At 45.6% G+C, this 22,213-nt stretch overlaps 1 protein-coding gene across 1 annotated transcript in view; it reads left to right on the forward strand.

Moving 5' to 3' along the window:
- MINDY4B (MINDY family member 4B) overlaps positions 1–22,213 on the forward strand; it is a 35,962-nt gene that overhangs the window by 3,958 nt on the left and 9,791 nt on the right. The window contains exons 4-10 of the mRNA XM_059165241.1: positions 5,882–6,001; positions 6,750–6,841; positions 9,572–9,737; positions 10,510–10,575; positions 15,721–15,791; positions 17,598–17,670; positions 18,277–18,438. Of these exons, the coding sequence (XP_059021224.1) occupies positions 5,882–6,001; positions 6,750–6,841; positions 9,572–9,737; positions 10,510–10,575; positions 15,721–15,791; positions 17,598–17,670; positions 18,277–18,438 (750 nt within the window). The remainder of the gene's footprint in view (positions 1–5,881; positions 6,002–6,749; positions 6,842–9,571; positions 9,738–10,509; positions 10,576–15,720; positions 15,792–17,597; positions 17,671–18,276; positions 18,439–22,213) is intronic.

A 22,213-nucleotide genomic window follows, 5' to 3' on the forward strand; every position in this document is an offset into this window, starting at 1 on the left:
CTATATCAGTATTGGCCCGTATATGCTTACAGAAATTCCAGAAGCCTTCAAAGAATGTAACAGTGGAGGGAAAGAGTGGGGCAGGAGACGCAGGTGGGAGGGAATCTTCTCTCAGTGTACCTTTTTGTACACTCTGAATTTGGAACCATGTGAACGTGTAATCTATTTTTAAAAACACACATAGAAATTTTTAAAACAGAAAAAAAAAAAAAAAAGGATTCGCAGATGTTTCCAAAGTCTTCTAGTCTCTCTTTATATTGTGGAAGCAAGAGAGGCTGAGTCTGAATTCCCCCACTTATCTACCAAACACAAACATGGTGTGATTGCACACCTCCCCCATGACTTTTCCAAGGTAATTCTCCCGCTTTCGGAAAAGCCTGGGGGACAAAAGAATCAGACCACTCTAGCCTGAACTGGAGTTGATGGAGTGTTAAGGAAGTCCCAGAAGTGGAGATAATTGATTTTTCTCTTGAAAAAAAAATTTTTTTGGACTTATTCCCATTATGTGGGCCAGATGATAGTGTGTCTTTTAAATAGCAATAGCATTAATTAAACACACCCTGGGATTTTGAGATGCTGAGTCTTGGGATTCTGAATACGTGTGTTCTAGGGAGGTGGTTTGGAAGCTTGACCAATTCTAATGGACGTTTCGGTGGTGCAGCCTCCTGGCAAATTATCAGAGCTATTGAATCCTAATACTCACTGGAGAGTGCTTTTTGTTGTCATTCTCTCTCTTTTCCCTTCCCTGTTTGGGGTGGGGGTGCCTGGGACTTCCTGACTTTAGCACACACTCTTTGCTGGGAATCTGCTAAGAAAGGAGTGGAGGTGAACCTTCTCTCTCCCCAGCTTTCCTGTTTCTCAACTTTTGTTGACCCATTTCCAACACAGCTTTCTTCCTTCCCCCAACCAAACACCTCACAGTGCATGAGGTGTAATGACTGATGGCCAAGGCAGCCGGCCCAGGTAGGATTACAGAGAACATGAGCATCCTTCCTTGTGCTCTCTGCCCCTCCCCCCAACACTGCTTCGCTCCAGGGCACTTTCCCATCCTCCTCCACAACCAGGCCCTTCTCCAGAACCCAGCCTGGGAGACGTTCTTGTAGCCTCTTTTGTCAGCAGCCAATAAACCAACCCCTGCTGTGTTTGCAATACCACCCAGCACAATCGTATTAAAAATGTAACTCTGGGAGATCAACATATTCTGGTGGTGACCCAGACAAATGAAGCTTCCATGGAGGATAACAGGCAAGGGGGTGGCTTTTTGGAAGTGAGAAGCGCAGCCTGGTGCCCCAGCATAAAGTCTGGTCAATAGATGAAACTCAGGGGATGTTTGCTTGATTAATTCACTGCTCTGGACAATTTCCCACAGAGGCATCTCAGTATGGGGCAGAGAGTATCAACTGTGTGCCCCTCCGGTACCCTCTCTACCCTTCTCCACCCTGCTTTCTGCCAAAACTGACCTGGAGGACTCCCTCCTCCTCTGGCTTCCTACTGAGTTTGACCAATGGGAGTCCCCTGGAGGGAGCCTGAAGGGAGGAAAGGGAGAGAGAAACCAGGCACTGTGTAGCCAGCTGACTCCCTCTTCTCTTGTGGCAGTTCTCGCCCTGGGACTTTCTCCTTCCTGGTTCAGGTCACTCTCCCCAGCCCCCGAAACTCTTCAGGTCTAGGGCAGATAGTGCTGCTCGCGGTGGGACACTGCGTTAGTTACTGTGTTTTCCCCACATGCAGCCCACATCTTTGTAGACAGTTCCTGTCTTCAACTTTCCTCAAGTTAATTACCCTGACTTAAGCATGCCATCTGTTCCCTGCTGGGATTCTTACTGGTACAAGTCGGAAGGCTTGCACTGGGGTCCCGGAGTTGCCATTTACAAAATATCTGACCTTGGGCACATACATAGCGGCTGTGTACCCCAAACTTTTTAATTGTAGAATGGAAGGGCCAAATTAGATTTTTTAAAAAAAATTCAGCAAATGCTTATTGTGAAGCTGTTATGTACCAGCCTCTGCACCAGATGCTGAGGGATCCATGTTGGACGTGATCAAGCCAAGAGTCTACTCTACCACTGTTTGACAGGCTAGGAGAAAGATGTTTCTTAGGACTCACTAATTCTAAAATCTCTGATTCCGCGATGAGCTGGTAGTTTCTAAGGCAAGAACAGATTTAGAAAAGAAGCTTCAAAAAGAGTTATTTTAACTCATGTTGGGGGCGGAGGCCAGTGTGGACATGCTCTCATCTGCATGGTCACGGTTGCCGCAGGGAAAATCTAAGCCCAGGGACCAGAGAATCAAGGCAGTCAAGGCAAGGAAATTAAATGTATTGGGAAGAATGATCAGGACCTCTGTGTTTTTCTGCGTGTGTGTATGTGTGAACGTGTACATGTGTGTGAGTATGTATGTGTGAGTGTGTGTGTGAGCGTGCGAGATAATGATCCTCATCATTATCCTGATCACAGCAATCAGGAGAGAAAGGTACTCATTACAAATCCTTGAAAACTCACAAAGTGAAAAGAGAGAAACTGTAAACCGTGCTCGATTGTGTTAAATAGTAACGATCACTAGAGTCATTTATTAGGACTGTTTGCCATTTGTTTCTACTTACCAGGCACACAATGACATAAGCCTGTCATTGAATACACCAGGTTAATCTTGTGATAAGTTAGATTTGCTATGAAGGGAAATGTTATAGAGGTAAGATGAGTCACCTTTACTGTGACGAGGGCCAGTGGGTCTGGCCTGAGCAGCCCACGGCTCCTCTGTTAGAGGCCTGCCCGAGTTGTATCTGGACAGGCACACTCGCCACGCTGGAAGTCGTACCCAGCAACAGAAACAAGGGTTTGGTTTGGTTTAGTTTGCAGAGTTTTAGTAATTGAATTTGAGTTCTAAGCCTTCTTAGTGCCAACAGTCTTCATCTCCCACATTTATCCACGGCTTCCCCTCTCCTCCTCCTGCCAGGCTCGGCTCTTGTCTCATCTGTGAGGGAACTTTCTTCCCTACAGCGTCCCAGTGGAGACAGGCTGTGTGTTCACAGAGAGAGTAACACCCTGCATTTACTCAGCACTCACGGTGGTTCCTAAAGCCTTTGTCCATACTTCTTCCTTTTCAATAATAGTCATTATGTGGATTGAGCAAGGATTATCTGCATTTCAGGATAAGCAAAGGAAATCTTAGCAAGGATGGGCAGTCTGTCCAAGTGCACATGGTCAGTGAGCGGCAGAAATGGGCTCTCAAGCCTGGAGTAGGGAGGGCTCAGTCTTTCTTCTGTCTAGGATGCCCTGATGTCAGGGAAGAACTTGGATTCATTTTCAGGCCTCTCCTGGGGATGTCCTGGGTGGCCCATTGACCATGGGGCACACTGAGTCTGTGTTTTCCAAGAGCAGCCTCTATGCAATTTGGCTCCCTCTCCTTGACTTGCTGTTGCCCTGAGACACCAGGGCAATAGCACTTTTCTTCAAGTGCACTCCTGAGCCCTTGCTTACCCCAAAATGCACCTGCCTCTATTTCTTTGTAGAGATGGTCTTTTCTTTTGATGGTGGGAGCAGTGATGGCCAGGAAATAAACTCCAGCTCCAGAACCAGATCATGGTCCAACAAGGGGAAATCCATTCCTCTCCTGCATCCAGCCTCTTAGAAACCATCGGGCTCTGGACCTAATGGCTGCCTGTTCTTTTGTCCACACTCTTCAGCTGGCTGTGAATGTGTGAATGTGATAGGCTGTGAATGTGTGAATGTGAAGGCTTCCAGGATCCACCCTGTGGTACTTTCCAGTCTCAACTTGCATAGACTTCCTGCCCCATGGTTCTGGAACACACACATACGTGCATACACATGCACACTTCACAACGTCTCCTCTCCCTGGATGCTCTGGGTACTCTACGTGTGTGTGTGTGTGTGAGTGTGTGTGTGTGTATGTGTGTGTTTGCCGATCTTCTCCACCTAGCCTCCCCTCCATTATAGGCAATAGGCCACTGTGTGGTCTGTCCCAAAGTGTGCGATATGTGCCTCTGCTGGAGCATGAGTGCTTTTAAGGATGTGTCATTAAGTAGCACATTAAATAGACTGAGTCACCTTGTGGGAAAATTAGCTCCTTCTTCACTCTGGGAGACCCCGGAGAAAGACTCTGTAAGGCGTACACATGTTGACACCTCTTTTAACACTTCCAACTTCCTTTTCTAATTAAAAAGAATGTGAGGTCAGGCATTTCATAGGCAACGGTTTCTAGCCTAAGTCAATAACATTGTTTTATTTCCATTATTTTTTTCTATATGGCAAATGATTTTGATTCCCAGTTAAAGATGTGATATGAAGTGTCCTTATTAAATAGATATTTTTCAAGGTATAAAAGAGTAGGTCAGGCTAATTAAAGATATCAATTTAATAATGATTGTCAACCAAAAAGGAGAGCAATCATAGGATGATACCCACTCAAAGCCGGGAAGGCAGAGTAGTGATGTTGGAATGGACTCAAAGCCCAGCTGTTTCTACCAGCTGGGAGACGTAGTCAAATACTTCTTGGTGAAAGGGGGAATAATAAGAGTACTTACCTCAAAGAATTAAATAAACATAATGAACATAAAGCACTCAGGCCAGTGCCTGGTGCATAGAAAATGCTCAATAAGTGCTAGATGCCATTTGCTGGCCCAGTTCAAATACTACCTCTTCCAGGAAGCCTTCTTGAGTGCTCCAGTCAGAAGTTCTTCTTCTTCTGTTCTCTCAAGCTACTTTGTACCTACAGAACTTTACACATTCTATCTTGTATATAGTTGTGGGATATTGGACTTTTTACATATCTATATCCCACATAGGACCAATCACATGCTAAATAATGAACACGGCCCAGATTATGAATGCATTCCCTTTTTTTTCATGTGTTTGGCTTATAAAGGCTTATTTTTTTCTGGAAAGCTCTAGAAGACCCTCTCCAATCTCAACATGCTATAGAGTGTCCAGGAAAACCTTAAAGATTTGGGGGCACAAGAACAAAGAATGCTTGCTTAGTATCATTTATTTATTTATTTATTTATTTTAAAGATTTTATTTATTTGTCAGAGAGAGAGAGAGCGAGAGCGAGCACAGGCAGACAGAGCGGCAGGCAGAGTCAGAGGGAGAAGCAGGCTCCCTGCAGAGCAAGGAGCCTGATGTGGGACTCGATCCCAGGACGCTGGGATCATGACCTGAGCCGAAGGCAGCTGCTTCACCGGGCCACCCAAGCATCCCTGGGTGATTATTTAAATGATTTATCATTTAAATCAATATTGCACTCAGGCTAGAAACACGGAGTCCTGTCTGTTTCTTGTTTCTAGAGCAATTGAGAAAGACTCAAAGATGGGAGGGGTAGGGGCTGCAGAGTCAAGGCTATAGATAGGGACAAGAGGCACAGAGGCAGAGCAGCAGCCCATGGTGGACTGCAAGTCATGAAGGAGAGATGGCTGGCAATGGAGGGTGAGACAGATGGGGACAACAAGGTACAAAGTTGACACACTGAGCCTTCAGGATGAAAGAGTCTAGGGGTGCCTGGGTGGCTCAGTCAGTTAAGTGGCCCCGTAATCTCAGGGTCCTGGGATTGAGCCCCACATTGCACTCCCCGCCCAGCAGGGAGTCTGCTTTTCCCTCTCCCTCGGCTCCTCTCCCCACTGTTCTCTCTCTCTCTCAAGTAAATAAATAAACTCTTTAAAAAAAAAAAAAATAGTCTAAGTGAACCTGGTGTGACTCTTTTGCACAAGACTGTACAGTTAAGACAGGGAATAAGATAAAACGTAAACCAGAATGTAGGAAAGGGACAGGCCTACCTCCACAGGTTTACCACCTTACTTAAGGCTGTTTGATAAGCAATGTGTCTAAGAAGAATTATCTTTGTTTGAATCCTTTATTTCCCCTCTCCTCAGAAGTTACGGCAGACCATCTTTGGAAATGCCATGCAAGTCTTCAGCTATGACTGGAAAAAGGCCTATTTCGGTTTCCATGATCCTTTTTCTGACCTGGCTTTTGCTTTGGAAGTAGGAAAGGTAATAATAGGCAAAAATTTTTAAATATTCTGATTCCATATTCCCTATCCATATGTCCTTCTATTCTCATCCATAAGAATATATGTTTTCATTATAATCATTTGTAGAAGCGTGTTTCATATAATTTAAAATTTAACGGTAAATGATAAGAGGCTGTTTAAAATTATAGCTCAGTGTCAGGATATAGCAAAGTCTCAACCTCCTTCCCTCCATGCCTCGCCCCGATACACCCTGCCCTCCCCAATTCTAGTTTTCCTGGCTCTTCTCTCCAAGTTCTATGTATCCCTGAGGATGTGAAGGCAGGAGATCCAGGAGCTCCTTCCTGGCTTGTTTAAAATCTCAGTAATTCATGTCCTCAATTACTAGTCACACAGAATTTCAAGGACTAGCCAAAAATTCCTGACATCCTCCAAGTATAAAAGCTGGATATGAAGCGGGAGCATGGCAGAGGTAGGGTGGAGAAGGACCCATGTTCCCAGGTGCCAGTCTACAGGGTTCCACAAAGAAGGTGGTTGTTGCAGATTCTGGTCCAGCCATGGCATTTGACCAGAGCCCGCGTACATAGTACGGTGTCCCTTCGCTCAGCTGAGGGATGCTATATACCAGCTGGAAAAGGGCTGCAAGGAATAGATGGCATCCATTTCCAAGAGTTCTCCTTTGTCATGTTGGCCCCATGGGGTTCCAGCACAATTGTAAAGCCCTGCTCCCAACCCTCACATGCCTCACTATTCATCTTCCCCGTTTTCAGGGAGGTGCCCGAAGCATTCAGATGGCTGTACAAGGATCCATCATCAAACACTTGTTGTTTACCGGGAAGGAAAAAGACTGTAACCTTCAGAGGTAAGGGGCCCACTTGAGAGAATTAACCATCTCATAAGAACCTTTGTTTACCAAATAGTCACTAGGGAAAATTCCCCGGGTGGCCTCAGGAAGGGAACTTATCTCATGAAACCAAAATGGCTCTGGTTCTCCCAGAGGGACTGGATTTGGTGGCTGGGGAGGACTCTCCTGGAGCCACTCTCAATGGCTGCCAGGATAATGTTGACAGTTCTTATGCTCCGTGGCAGATCCTCTTGTCAAGTAAAGCGGTGCACCTGGTCTCAGGTGGGCTTACTTGACAATATTTGATGTGGGAAACCCCAAACTAACAATTTCAAGGAGGAACAAAAGGGCTGCTTTCTAAAAAACCCTGATAAATGAAGGATTAGTTCTCCTATTTCACCAGGCTGGCAAAGTACAGTTTTTGGTCGTTGCCTATTTAAGAAAATCAGTTCAAATGGCTTTACTTAGAAGTCAACAAACCTCCTCATGTGCAAAGCTCTATGCTTGATATTAGAAAAAATATAAATAAGTAAAAGGTATATATCCACCCTCAGCAGGATAAGTTATCCCTCAAAACAGGAACTAAATGTATAATTTTTCTAAGATCATGAAATGCAGTTTCCTGACAGAGCAAGAGGTGGAAATTCTTTATACAAGTGATTTGTGAAGGGAATGTCCTGTTGGAAAGGGAAAAAGTTCTTTTACCCTTCTAGCTTCTTTGGCTGGTCTAATAATTAACCTGACATTAGAGAGATTAACAAGAGAAAAACAAACAGAAGTTTAATAACATGTATATATCCTGTATACCTAGGAGAAACCCAAGAAAATTGAGTAACCAAAGGCATCACCTTAAATACCAAAGGCATAGCCAAAGGCATCGCCTTAAATACCATCTTTAGTGAAAGACCAAAGAAGGTGTTGGGGGTGGGGATTCTGTTATGAGAGGTTACCAGGAAAAGCACAGTAAACAAGGGTAAAGTTGTTTTGTAGATTTACATCTGTGCATTCTCTACTGATAGGAGTTTCTAAAGATTTAGAGCCATCCCCCTCCTCCAGTGAGGGAAACACCCTTAAAAATGGAGATTTCCCTTAAAATGTCTTTTACAAAAAGCTAGCTTCTGAGTTTCAGAACTTCCCTTGAGTCTGTAGTTTGTTTTTGTTTTTGTTTTTAAATAACCAGTTTAAAATAATCAGTATGCCAAAGAGGCATATGTTGGAGTGGCAAGAATCGCTCCCCTTTGGCCCTCAGGAGCTGTAAGAGGGAAGCAGGAAAGGGAAGAAGCAGAAGAATGTGGTCTGCAGCGATATCCAGCCTCAGTCTGATCCCATGTGAGCTCTGCAACCTCAGCTGCCCCATTTTCAAAGAAGGAAGTGGGACCTTTGTGCTTCCCACCTGGCCATTGGCTTTGACCCCTGCCTTGAAAGGCAGGCCAAACTCATAATCACTCCCAGGCAAGGTGACTCCAGCTCTTCAGAGAAAGCTGAAAAGTAGGAGCCATGAGTAGCAGTCCCTCAAAGCAGCTGGGGGAGTTGTCTACCAACTAAGTAAAAGGGACCTCAAGGAATCTAGATGAAACACACACACTTGCTACACACATAAAGCACTTAGCACAGGACCTGGCGTGCAGAAAATATTAACTATGTGGTAACGAGGAACCGTCTCATAGACCTGCCCCGCGAAGACTTCCTGAACCTTCTTGCTCAGAAGTCCTGTCTCCTTCTCCTGCACGGTCAAAACACTTTGTTTTATTCTCATCCACTTCCTCAGACTAGAGTTTTGGAGTATGAAACTCCTTGGAACTCGATTCTGTATCATCACAGGGCTAGAAGAATGATAGATACCATGGTTGAGTTCATTCGTGAACCCCTATCATGTGTTTCTCTAACAGTTGTCTGTGTTAAACATTTAGAAAGCCAGCCTAGTAAAGGTCTACCACATAAAGACTGGCTCCCATTTCCCCGGGAAATGCTGACAGCCTAGACTATCGTGGTGAAGAGCAGGGAGTAGGAGCAAGGCCGCCTGATTTCAGGTCACTGCTCTACCACTTTCAGGGTGAAAGACCAGGGGCCAATCATTCAACCTCTTTTTCTTTCTTCTTCTCTAAAATGCAAGGAACAGCAGTAACTACTTCACAAGGTTAAAGTGTGGATGAAATGAGGTGACATGTGTGAAACCCTTAGAATAATGCTGGGGGGAGTGAGTGGCAGGTGCCTAAGCTACAAGTCAGTGAGGGTGACATAAGGTGAGTCTCCAGTGAGTCGTGGGCAGGACAGATAAGAATAGCCCATTAAAGGTGCACCAGGGCACGCAAAGGCACGGAGGTGGAAGGTAGGAAGTATGTTCAGGGTACTGGTCCTGTGGGACAGGGGGTTTACAAAATAACGCTGGGGAAGTAACACTGCAAGGATTGTTTAGGGTCACCCTCGTAAAGGCCCTGTCATTGGGGTTAGAAGTTTGGCTCAGTCTCTGCTGGAGTTCAGGAGAGGGGACATCGGTGGGGACTCAAGCGGGGTGATGACTCACAGGGCAGCACTGGCTAAGATCACGAAGAGAAATACTATGTGAGGATGCCAGTTCCCGTGATAGAGTAAAAACAGGTCCTCTGTGACATTCTCACAGGGTAGTTGAGGAAGGAACCAAACAGACCCACCTGGGGTTCAGAAGGGGACTTCAAGGTGGAGACACCTCACATTCGTCTTGGTGACTGTTCATGCCCCTGTTTCCCTACCCAAATTCCTGTGCTGTAGTTTATGTGCAGTAAGCAAACGGGAGCAGGACCAGGGCCTGGCTACAGCACTGGCTGGCATCCTGTGGATGGCGGGAGCTGCTGAGAAGGCCACTGTCTGTCTTGTCACCGAGGACACTCATGTCCTCTCGACTCCTGACTACTCGGGAGATGATTTCACAGAGCGGGTAAGTGCACCCCCGCCCTTTCTGCCAAATAAAGGGCCAGTGAAGCCTAAGAGGGTACTGGATTCAACATGGAAATGAAGACGAGGTCTCATCCATACTCCTCGAAGAGTCCAATGTGGTCAAAGGCATCTTCCAAAGGAGGTAGGGACCAAGGAAGGGTGTAAGTGATTCAGGCAGCCTTAGGAGAGAATCCTGCTGTGAATTTTTTCTTCCAGAATTCACCACAATCAAAAATATCCCATGCCTGGGGCGCCCTGGTGGCTCAGTGATTTAAAGCCTCTGCCTTTGGCTTAGGTCACGATCTCAAGGTCCTGGGATTGAGCCCCGCACAGGCTCTCTGCTCAGCGGGGAGCCTGCTTCCTCCCCTCTCTCTCTGCCTGCCTCTCAGCCTACTTACGATCTCTGTCAAATAAATAAATAAAATCTTAAAAAAAAAAAAAAAAATCCCATGCCTGAAATTATAGACGGCATTTCCGTAACCACTATCTTAAACTTTGCTGAGTTCTACCTATGAGGAAAAAAATATGTTTATGGTCTTATGGCTCAAGATATCATATTGGTTTAAAACTTAGGAATGGAAAAATAAGGCCAGGCCATCCACTCTCACTATGTCTGTTTTACATGGCCTTGTATCAGATAATATGGCTAGTTTTAGCCGTGTGACTCTGCAATGAAACAAAAAGCTCCCTTGAGGAAATAACAGTAAGTTGACATCGTATGGATGTAGCTTTCATCTTCCTTTTCATTTTTATCTTCTATTCCTGATTTATAGCTCCAGCTGTTTGAACTTTCAGAGAAAGAAGCCACTGAGAGATTCATCTATGATCATTTACAATGTGTAAGTGCTTAAGTGTTGAGATAATTCCTTTATGTTGAACTGATCTTACAGGAATCTTCTTTCTTTTCCAAAGTGTATTTCTAATGATGCTTATTAAGAAAACCAGGTCATTTTGAAAGCTAAGAAAGGGCTGAATGAGAGAAAGAGAAGCCCGCCTCTCCCTCCCACAGCCTAAAAAGAGGCCAGCTCACACACAGGCCACTCACAATTGCCTCTTTGTCCCTGACTAATCAAACCCAGAGAATAATACTATAGAGGGCATATGCCAAGATTTCTTTTGTGGAAAGAGAATATGTCAAAGCAGTCTTGCCTCATCTAATGGATAAAACATAAAAACGTTCAACAACTAAGGCCCTAGTCTAAGGTACCAAAATGACCATTCACAGTGACTCCAAGGAAAGGACTTCTGGTCTGAGAGACGTGGCCCTGTTTCAACTGTTCTACCAGCACCTTCCACACAGTGTCCTTCTGGTGGCCATGGCTCTTGCCCACTTCCCAGAATGGGACAGTGCTAATCTAAGGTGCTCTTTTAAGATTCCTTTGCAGGGAAAGGAATGAATGCTGCACATCTAAAGAATCAGAACCCTAAGGGGTAAAAGAGGACAGTTAGCAGGGTTACCATGAAGCCATGCAAGTATGGATTATACAGAAGGGGGAAATGTGTTCCATGAAACTCATCGCTCTGTTCCTTCCGAAGGCAATAAAGGCAGAAAGCTCCAGCATGAGTTCTCAGCCACACATTGGCCCTACGATCTTTTTTTTTTTTTAAGATTTTTTTTTTTTTTTTTTTTTTTTTTTTTTGACAGACAGAAATCACAGGTAGGCAGAGAGGCAGGCAGAGAGAGAGGAAAGGAAGCAGGCTCCCTGCTGAGCAGAGAGCCCGATGTGGGGCTCCATCCCCAGACCCCGGGATCATGACCTGAGCCGAAGGCAGAGGCTTTAACCCACTGAGCCACCCAGGTGCCCCTGGCCCTACGATCTTGATTAGACTGGTTGGTTACCTGAAGCCTACCTCCCCCGCCATCTCATAGGTCTGTGTGGCCAGCTGAAGAATGTCCCCCTCCCCCACCCCGCACAAAGATGTCCATACCCTACCCCTTGGAACCTTCAGAGAAAAGGGGGATTAAGGTGGCTAATCAGATGACTTAATTTTTTCATTTTTAAAAATTTATGTTATCTAAGTGTAGGTGACATTCCACGTTATATTAGCTTCAGGTGCACAACACCGAGATTCAACAACGCCGGGCCATGATCCAATGCTTTAAAATAGGGTGGGTTCTCTGGATTACCCAGGTGGGCCCGAGGTAATCACAAGGGCCCTGAAATACGGGAGAAGACAGACGAGGAAGTCTGAGGGTGTGATGAGAGAGCAGCGTCACCTGCCCTTGCTGCCTTTGAAGCTGCAAATGGGGGATGGGGGCACAGGGCCACCAGAAGCTGTAAGAGACACGGAAACAGATTCTCTCCCTGAGCCCCTAGCAGGCCTGCTGACATCTCGATTTTGGCTCAGTTAGACCCATTTTGGACTGTTGACCTCCAGAACTGTAAGACAGTAAGTTTGTATTATATTTTATTAAGTGTTTAATTTTAATTCTAGCCTAGTTAACATACAGTGTTATTGGAGTTTCAAAATTTGTATTATTTAAACTACTAAATTTACGGTTATTTGTGGCAGCCTCAATATAAAAACTAAGAAACCCACATGATAGATGATAGATTTTTAATATCTGACATGGAATATTAAGTTAGAAGCCGGCTTAGGGACTCTGTTGTGGGCAGGAGAGGTTTGACGGGGTGACTCAGAGAGAGAGGACCATGTAAGAAAGGAGCCTTCCAGCAAAGAGAGGCAAGCCCTTTCCTCTTTGTCTTCTGTGTGCTGCACTCAGGCCTGGGGTAGTCTGATTCACTTGGAAGGGCCCCCACATCCGCAAGGGCTTCCTCAGTGCAGCCAGAGTGGAGAATCAGAGGGTCGGAGCCGTGCACACTAAAGACTGAGAGTCAAGCTGGGATCAGCAATACGGACCCAAAGCAGGGGCAGACCGCATGGCATGGGTGAGCATGGCACAGCAGGGCTTCCCGGGTCAGACAGACCCGTGCTGACTGTCACCACAGCCTCCCTGGGGCAGCGTTGGCTTCATGCCTGATGCTTCTTTCAAGGACATCCCCAACCAGGGACTGCCCATTACAATGAACCCCGACCCTAGACCATTACCAAAGCCCATTCAAGATGCACCAGTCCCATGTCCCATTCCTGCGTCCCACCTTGAGACAGAAATCTCAAGATGGAGCTCTGAGAGCTAAGTGTGGATAGCAAGACCTATCTGACTTTCATTCCCCTGAAATTCAAGACCTGAATTTCATCCCCCAAGAAGATATGGGCAAGTCCTAACCCCCCGTGCTTGTGGAGGTGATCTTATTTGGAAAGGAGGTCTTTGCAAATGTAATCAAGTGAAGAAGGAGGCATGCTGAATTAGGCTCAGCTCTACTCCAGGGACTGGTATCATTTTTTTTTTTTTCCTTTTTTAAGATTTTATTTATTTGACAGAGAGAGAGAGAAATCACAAGTAGGCAGAGAGGCAGGCAGGGTGGGGGGGAGGAAGCAGGCTCCCTGCCAAGCAGAAAGCCCGACGCGGGGCTCGATCCCAGGACCCTGGGATCATGACCTGAGCTGAAGGCAGAGGCTTTAACCCACTGAGCCACCCAGGCGTCCCATGGTATCTTTAGAAGAAAAGGGCAATGTGGACACAGACACAGACATGCAGGGAGAACACCATGGGATAAAGCAGGCAGACAGACAGGAGTGATGCAGCCGACAAGTCACCACATTCCACCAGAAACTCCAAGATGCCAGGAAGGATCCTTCCCTATGGCCCTCAGCGAGAGCGTGGCCATGCTCTGACACCTTGATTTCAGATGTCCAGCTTCCGTAACTGTGCCAGAACAAATTCCCATTATTTTAAGCCCTTCAGATTTCTGGCAATTTGTTTCAGCAGTCCTAGGAAACGAATATACCCATCACATGCGATTGGCAGCAGTAGCCCACACCGTGTTGTATTTTTAAAAATTTGACTTAGCAACTGTCAAAAACAATCAGGAAATTCCACATAAAAAAACAGATTTTTTAGCTTTTCCCCCCAAATCAGAAAATCTGGCTGCATTAGCCCTATCTTCTAGCATGTCCTCAAATTAACTGACATGGGGGCCTGACTCCCCTTGGACAAGTTGTGAGAAACTTGTTGATGCCACTTGCCAGGTCAAAGGGCTTTGCAGATGTGATTAAGTTGAAGACTTTTTTTTTTTAAAGATTTTATTTATTTATTTGACAGAGATCACAAGTAGGCAGAGAGGCAGGCAGAGAGAGGGGGGCGGGGAAGCAGGCTCCCCGCTGAGCAGAGATGCGGGACTCGATCCCAGGACTCCGGGACCACGACCCAAGCTGAAGGCAGAGGCCCCAACCCAGTGAGCCACCCAGGTGCCCCTAAGTTGAAGATCTTAAAATAGGGGGATTATCCTGAATTTTCCTGGTGGGCCCAATTAATAAGAAGAGGCTTATAGGGAAAGTAGATGTCAGGAGAAAGAAATAGGTGTGAGGGGAGAAGCAGAGAGAGAAGAGGGATACCATCTTTGGTCACAATGTGGGATCATGAGCCATGGATAAGGACAGCTTCTAGAAACTGGAAAAAGGGGGGCGTCTGGGTGGCTCAGTTGCTTAAGCCTCTGCCTTCAGCATAGGTTGTGAGCCTGGAGTCCTTGAATTGGGCCTGGCATCACTCCCTGCTTACCGGGGAATCTCCTTCTCCCTCTGCTTCTCCTCCCCACTCAGGTTCTCTTTCTCTCTCTCTCAAATAAATAAATAAAAATCTAAAAAAAAGGAGAAGAAGAAGAAGAAGCTGGAAAAGGAAGTGAACAGCATGGCCCATAAAGCCTGCAGAAGAAACACAGGCTGGCCAGCAGTTTGAATCAAACTCAAGAAGTGACACTCATGTTGAACTTTCCAGACTATGAGACCATAAGACAATGAATTTGGGTTGTTTTGCGTCACCAAGTCTGTGGTGATTTGTTACGGCAGTAATAGGAAGTAATAGGAAACTGATAGGCCAGCATCCCGGTTTGCCTCAGGGCCCACCTTCCCCCATTTCTCTCACACTCTGCAGGACACCCATTTGGGTTCCTCTCTGGCTCCTATGGCACTGGAATTTGTTTCGCCTGAGGGTCCTGCCTCTGCCAGTTCACAGAGCGTGAAGGGGACAAATTAATCCATAAAAGGGAAAGCACCTGCATTTTAGTGGAAGCCTTCCTGATACAGTGCCTTTAAAGGAGAGGTTTTAACCCTGGGAACCTTGAAAGGCAGCCAAGGCGCTAGTTTTCAGCAGGCAGAGAATTGACATAAAGCTAAGGCCTACTACCTGAATGTGGCTTGGGCAATTTGGATTTGATCCTGGAGATCACGGGGCACCTTTGGAAACTCGTGAGCAGAAAAAATAACCTGGACCAGAGAAGAGACAGGGGAGCAGTGCCTTAAAGAGGGACGGATACTAATTTTGCTTGGTTCTTGCATGTTCCAAGCACGAAGGCGGGTACTGTGCAAGATTCCATTTAACTTTTGCAACAAATCTGTACTTTATCTGCAATGGTAGATGAGGAGAGTGAAACTCAAGCATGTCAGTAACTGGGAGTGAGAGTAGAACTGTTTTGAACCTAGATCTGTGTAACTCCAGATCTAGGAGTTACAGATCTATTTCTATAAAGCATCTCTGCTCCCCTGAGGCAATGAGGAGGGAGGGATGCCCCCACCAGGGAGAGGCTGGGATGGGCGCCAGCCAAGAGCACACAGAGGGCCTGGGCTAAGGGATGGACGCCGGAAACATGGAGAGGAAGGATACACTACACCTGAGCCAGAATTCAAAGACAGCCACGTGACAGATATGGAGGAAAGAAAAAGAGGTCAAAAAGCAAGAGAACGACAGTGCCTGAAATGCGGCAGGATGCGTTTGAGGGTGAAGATGACCCAGGGAAACTGTCCTATTAGCAGCTTTTCTAGCTTCTTGGGTATAAATCCTGAATACATGACTAGAGATAGACATAAGTGCATTGCTTTTAGCCAAACATGCTTTTTTTTTTTTTCTTTTTGTCCCCCCCAAACAGTTCAAAGGGGAAGGAAGCCATGGTGTCATCTTGTTTCTTTATAGCCTAATCTTCTCCAGAACATTTGAAAGGTAAATTCAATGAATATCTGCACAGGCACTTCCTATTGCTCTGCGATCACAGAAGGGATGTCCTCTCGCATTGGGAAATATTTTCATGCCCTGGTGGAAACATGAGTACAGTTTTTTTCTAGTCGATGCTCTTCTGTTGCTTCACCCTTTTCTATAGTCAGTTTGGCCATAATAACGAGTGAGTAGATATCATCAGGAAGGTTTGATTCTGCTTTTCTAGGACAGTGGTGGCTTCCTTCTTCTGGTGGTCATAAAGACGGACAGATAACTCCAAAACATATTTGCATAATTGTCATGATAAAACTGTTTTATGATTTATAGACACAAGAAAATTCACAGATATTTATTTTGTCTCTGTGATATGCAAAGCCCTGTTCTTGGCACCATGGGAAATAACGAATAAAAGAGATGGCCTGACCTGCAGGATCGGCTCTGGGAAAAATAGGACGTATATACACAGAGATACTGAGCGTGGCACAGGTGGTAATTCATGTACCAAGTGAGGCGTAAAGACAAGGAGTCGTAGGGGTTTCTAGAGGAGGAAGGGTCCCCAGCTGACAGACTAGTCAAGGAAGGCTTCTTAGAAGAAATGGACTTCCTTCCGGGCTATGAAAGGAAGGTAACCTCTTGAGAGTCAGAGATAGAGAGCCTCCTGGGAAGAAGAGTTACAAGCCCGAAAGCAGCATTCCGAACACTTGCCTTTTGCACAACGTCATCATATTTTTGTGGTCTGTATTATTATTTGCTTAACAGCTTACTTTAAATCATATATTTAGATATTAACTTCTTCCTAAACATCCATATCCGTTTATTTATTTATTTATTTTGACACAGAGAGCGAGAGATCACAAGGAGGCACAGAGGCAGGCAGAGGGGGGTGGGGTGGGGTGGGGTGGGGGGAAGCAGGCTCCCTGCTGAGCAGAGAGCCCAATACAGGGCTCCATCCCAGGATCCTGAGACCATGACCTGAACCGAAGGCAGAGGCTGAACCCACTGAGCCACCCAGGCCCCCCCATATCCTTTTAATCATGTATTTGCTGTACAAAAGAAAAATGTATTAAGCACATTATTATATATATTTTTTCATAGATATATATATTTTTTCATTTATTTTTTAAATCACGCCACACTTGGGGCAATGCTGCCCTGAATTATATCTGATGTCACCAAGGCACTCATGGTGCTTGACTGAAGTTTTCAGTTCCATTCACAGAAGCGTATGACCTCCAGTCCTGTGAATAGGTTCCTTCAAGAACACATGACAGCTCACACGCCAGTACTCAGCACCTCTCCCGAGAGAGCTGGAGCCCCATTCCACCCTGGCTTCACAGGGTCCAGGGTAGGACCGCCACCCCTGCTCCCCGGTGATACAGTCAGGAAATGGGCTTCACCCCCAAACTGGTATTTTTCACTTGAACAATCTGTTCAACTCGGTCTTGGGCCAGCACCCTCTGGAGTGGTCATGTGTCACTGTCCTAAGCCAAGCGTGCCTTGTCACTCAGAGCAAACAGTTTCTCCTGCATCCAGCATACACACGTATGAATCTGTCACTTCAGCCTTCTCCCTTACCCTCATCAGCAGCTTCCCCCAGCAGCATCCCTAGCTTTTCCCCATCACCTCTGCAGCCTCCATCCCAGAGGCTTTTCTAGTGAGAGACGAGAAGGTGAGAGGCACACGGGAGGGACAGTGACCAGGCAAACTCACTCAACCGCTGCTCTGTGCTGGGAGGTGGAGGAAGGAGAGGCTGCAGGTTGCTGCTGCAGTCATTGTCTCTGACCGAAGGCTGATGCATCTCGCATTCCACAGGCTTCAGAAGGACCTGGATGCTTCCACCACTCATCTGCTACAACCAAGTGCTGGGAGTTTCCTGTGCAGGCAGGTAAGTTGGGAGGCTTTGCCTTTCTATTGTAGAATCTGAAATAGGCTTCCCCCCCCCCTCCAATTAAGCATATTCTCTCCTGAAGTGATGAGTAATCGAGTTATCTTTGAAAGACTAAGAAGATGCTCCCCTGAGTTTGTTACCAGAGGCTACCTTCCAATTTCCACCATGGTCTTCCCAGTTTACCTCTGAGAGCCCCACATCCCTGAGATTCTACAGACCTGTTAGAAAATACCTTGACAAAGCCCACCAGGAATCCCTAGTAATGGAAAGAAAAGTACTGTAACAACAGCTTCATGTACTGCTTCTTAAATCACAACTATGGAAAGCAGAGTCTAAAAGAAATGGAAAGGGAAGGAGAGCAAAGAGATCTGAGTGGGGCACGTGAGGTTCTCTGGGGTATGGCTGAAGGAACAAAGTCACTCGAGTTCTGCTTAAACCCTACCAAATGTCCGTGACCTGCTTTTCCTTAATTAGCTATTATGTCATTTCATTCTTTTAAGGAAAACTGGTAAAATTTTTTAGTGATTATTAAAAGAAAAAAGAAATTCAGTCCTTCTGTCGTCGCTACCTAAAATGTAAACATTTGCGAACTATATCATCTAGGCAGTTTTGAACATGATTCTGACCGGAAGAGCCAGCCCAAATGTCTTCAATGGCTATCAGAGGGGAGAGTCGCAGGAAATATTACATGGAGTCCTGACCCGAAGTGAGGTCGGGTATTTGCGGTGGTGTAAGGATGTCTCAGAGGATGATAGACTTTCTCAGGTGAGTGTGTTTGGGTTCTCAAGTACACGACCAGAGTGTCAGTGTTTGGGTATTTTTTTCAGTCTCTATATTAAGGCAATGAAAATCTGAGCTAACATTGTCCTATACTATATTCCTGCCTACCTCCCACCCATCTCCATCCAGCTACAGGCCTCCTTCTCAGAAATCAATATTCTCAGCAGCCCATGGGTATCTTCCCAAATCTTTGTTGATGCAAATAAATACATATTTTCTATCCCTTGCTTAAAGTTAAAAAAAAAAAAAAATCACTGGGGAAGAAAGCCTTCTGCCCCACTCCCTCTTAAATTCTTCTCAAAAAGATTTCCAGCCCAGGAGATTTACAACCTCTAACAAGCAGAAAATAGAATGTGCCATTGAAAAAAATAATCAGAGAATTAAGTAAGATGTGATTCCGCAGAAACAAACAGGAGAGAGGGTGAGAAAGCAAACAGACCCACCCCAAACCGCAAATCTAAGATGCTTCTGTGATATTTTCACAAAGATCTCCATCCCAAAACCCAGGGAAGGCAAGGCAAGGTGGGTTCCGTGAAAAGCCACGCTTCTCTGGAGTGGCCAGGAAATTAGCTGGGATGTAATTCAATAGGAATTACCCCTCCCCCCAAGCCCTTCACCTGCCCCCCCACCCCCCCCCCCCACCTCTCCCAGCCACCAGCACCAAAAGAGAGCCTTGCTGCTCAGTGCCTGTTCTGTCCTTCACCCTCCCAGTTCAGCTCAAAATCCTTTTCGTTGCACGAGACTTCAGGCTTTAAAAGATCCCTTTATACCCAGAGCTTCACTTGTCTCCCCTCCTGCTGCTGGCTTCAGCCGCGATGCCTTATTCATGAAAACCGCATCCTGTTATACCTGCAAACCATGTAGCTGAGGGCACGAGAAGTAGAGCTTGACCACAGCAGAATTAAGTACATTTTGCATACAAGCGTGTTCAGAGTTTGCTTATTATTCCTTGACTTTGGAATCCAGGCCCCTCACAGAAAAAACACGAAGCAACAGAGAAGCTACCAGTTAAAAAAATGAACCCATTCCCATCACCCAGAAGAGTCAATCCTTGCAGCAATGCTTCCTTTTCTTTTTCTTTCGTATATAAATATGTCCTATGCTTACTCTATGGAAACCCGATTTCTATCATTTAACACAGATATCTGTATGTGCCAACGAATGTACGTCCTTCGTCACATTCAAAGGATGCCAAGAGTTCCACGGCACAGGTGGGAAAGACCATACTGAGAATATACCCGGGACAGAGAAGGGATTTGTTACTGCTATAAAATTCCCAATCACTTGGTTTTAGATAATCTGGGAACTCATTTTAGGATTTGATAGATCTAGAATAAACAGGAAAACTAAGCCACAAAGAAGAGAACTCTAGACTTCACGTTACCTATTTCTCTCTCTCTTTTTTTTTTTTTTTCAACCACACACGGTCACTTGGCAGTCACGGTCAAGCACTCCTCACCTCTCCCAGCCCAGTAACAGGCCAAGACTTAGTTTGGAGAAAAATGGCTGGACACAGGAGGAGCAAGTTTCAAGGAGCAGGGGTCACAAAGGCAACAGTTGTAATTTGACTCCTTTGTCTATGATTATTACAAAGCTCTTTCACACGATTTCACTCTATTCTCATTATAAACTACTGAGATTTAAAGCAGCGTTTCTCCAATTTCAGTCATCGGCACAGGTAATTCACGGCTTTGTCACAGCTCCACACCTGCTGCACGCTCTGCTATTATTTGATTAATATTTTTCTTTAAATCAACTCACTTTAAAAATTTGAATATAACCATTTCTGCAGCAGTAATACAAGCCACGGACTTGACGTGCTCATTATTTTCTCCCCCCTAATGCTTCAAAGAAGTAAATATACAGATTTTGTTTAAAGCTTACCCCTGGGCTACTGGCTTCCTGCCACAGGCCACCAAATGGCACTTGCGCCGTGCTTTGGAAACCCGGAATATAAGTGAGGGGGTACCTACCGTAACATGCAGGGAGCGGCCCTGACCTGAAAACCTGGAGGTTCTGCCCTGCTGCCCCTCATGGGGTGTGACTTGGGCCGGGCACTCACCCTCTCTACAGTGGTTTCCTCATCTCAGGCTCGTGTCCTGTTCTGCAACACGCGACAGATGTGAAGAGCAAACTAGATCATGAATGCCAAAGCCTGTTGGAGAGCAGAGTGACCTGGACACATATAAGCTTATAATGGATGATAAAGGCCATGTTCATTGATCTTCTCCTAATTGTGAGGCTCTGTGTCCAGATACAAAGATGAGTCACACATGGGCCAGTACTTGCACACACACTGACCGTCCGGGGAAGGCTCTAGGCAGTAAATGATGGAGAACAGTGCTCTGTACTGGCTGCGCACTGAAATCATCTGGAGAGTTTGGTTTTCTAATCATTTTATATTTTAGAGCAGTTTTTTTCCTCAACAGAATTAAGTGTAAGGTACAGAGATTTCCCATAGATCCCCTGCCCCCACACATGCATAGCCTCCCCCATTATCAACATCCCCCGCCGGAACTGGCATGTTTGTCACATTGGTGAGCCTATGGTGACACATCGTGATTATCCAAAGTCCACAGTTTACATTATCATCTCGGTGTTGTGTACCGTATGGATTCGGACAAATGTATAATGACATGTGTCCACCATTACAGCATGATACAGAGTAGTTGCACTGACCTAAAATCCTCCATGCTCTCCTCATCCCTCTCTCCCCCCCTCCAAAGCAACAACTCATCTTTCTACCATCATCTATGGTTCTACCTTTTCCAGAATGTCACATGGTGGAATGATAAAGTACGTAGCCTTTTCAGACTGGCTTCTTTCACTTAGTAATATATAAGTTCAAGGTTCTTCACTGTCTTTTCACAGCTCAATTGCTCATTTCTTTAGAGTGCTGAATAATATTTCATTACCTAAGTAATACTCCATAGATGTACCAAGGTGTATTTTTCCATTCACCTACAAAAGACATCTTGGTTGATTCCAGGTTTGGGGAAATATGAATGAAGCTGTTATAAACATCTGTGTGCAGGTTTTTATGTGGACGTTGGGTTTTACCATCTTTAGACAGATAACCAGGGATCATGACTGCTGGATATATGACAAAAGCGTTCAGGGTTTTTTTGGTTTTGTTTTGTTTTTTTAATTTTCTTTCTTTCTTTCTTTCTTTCTTTTTAAGAATTTATTTATTTATCTGACACAGAGAGAGAGATCACAAGTAGGCAGAGAGGCAGGTGGGGGCTGCGGGGGTGGAAGCAGGCTCCCTGCTGAGCAGAGAGCCCGATACAAGGCTCAAACCCAGGACCCTGAGATCATGACCTGAGCCAAAGGGAGAGGTTTAACCCACTGAGCCACCCAGGCACCCCGAGTGTTTAGTTTCGTAAGAAACTGCCCAGCTGTCTTCCATGGTGGCTGTTCATTCTTGCCTTCCCACCAGCACGGAGTGAGGCTTCCTCACTGTACATCTTCACCAGCATTTGGTGTTGTCAGTGTTCTGGATTTTGGCCATTCTCAGAGGGGCATCATGGTATCTCATTGCTCTTTTCATTCTCATTTCCCGGATATATGGGATGTGGAACATCTTTGCATATGCTCAATTGCAATCTGTATATTTCGTTTTACGAGAGGTCTGTTAAAGTCATTGGCCCACTTTGAGAACTTTTAAAACTACCAATGCCCAGGTCATCCCCCTGAACACCATCAGCTTCATGTGTGAAGGACCAGAGTGGGCACACAGGGCCCCACACTCAGAAGACCC

The sequence above is a fragment of the Mustela lutreola genome, chromosome 2 (genome assembly GCF_030435805.1).
Source record: "Mustela lutreola isolate mMusLut2 chromosome 2, mMusLut2.pri, whole genome shotgun sequence".
Lineage (NCBI taxonomy): Eukaryota > Metazoa > Chordata > Mammalia > Carnivora > Mustelidae > Mustela > Mustela lutreola.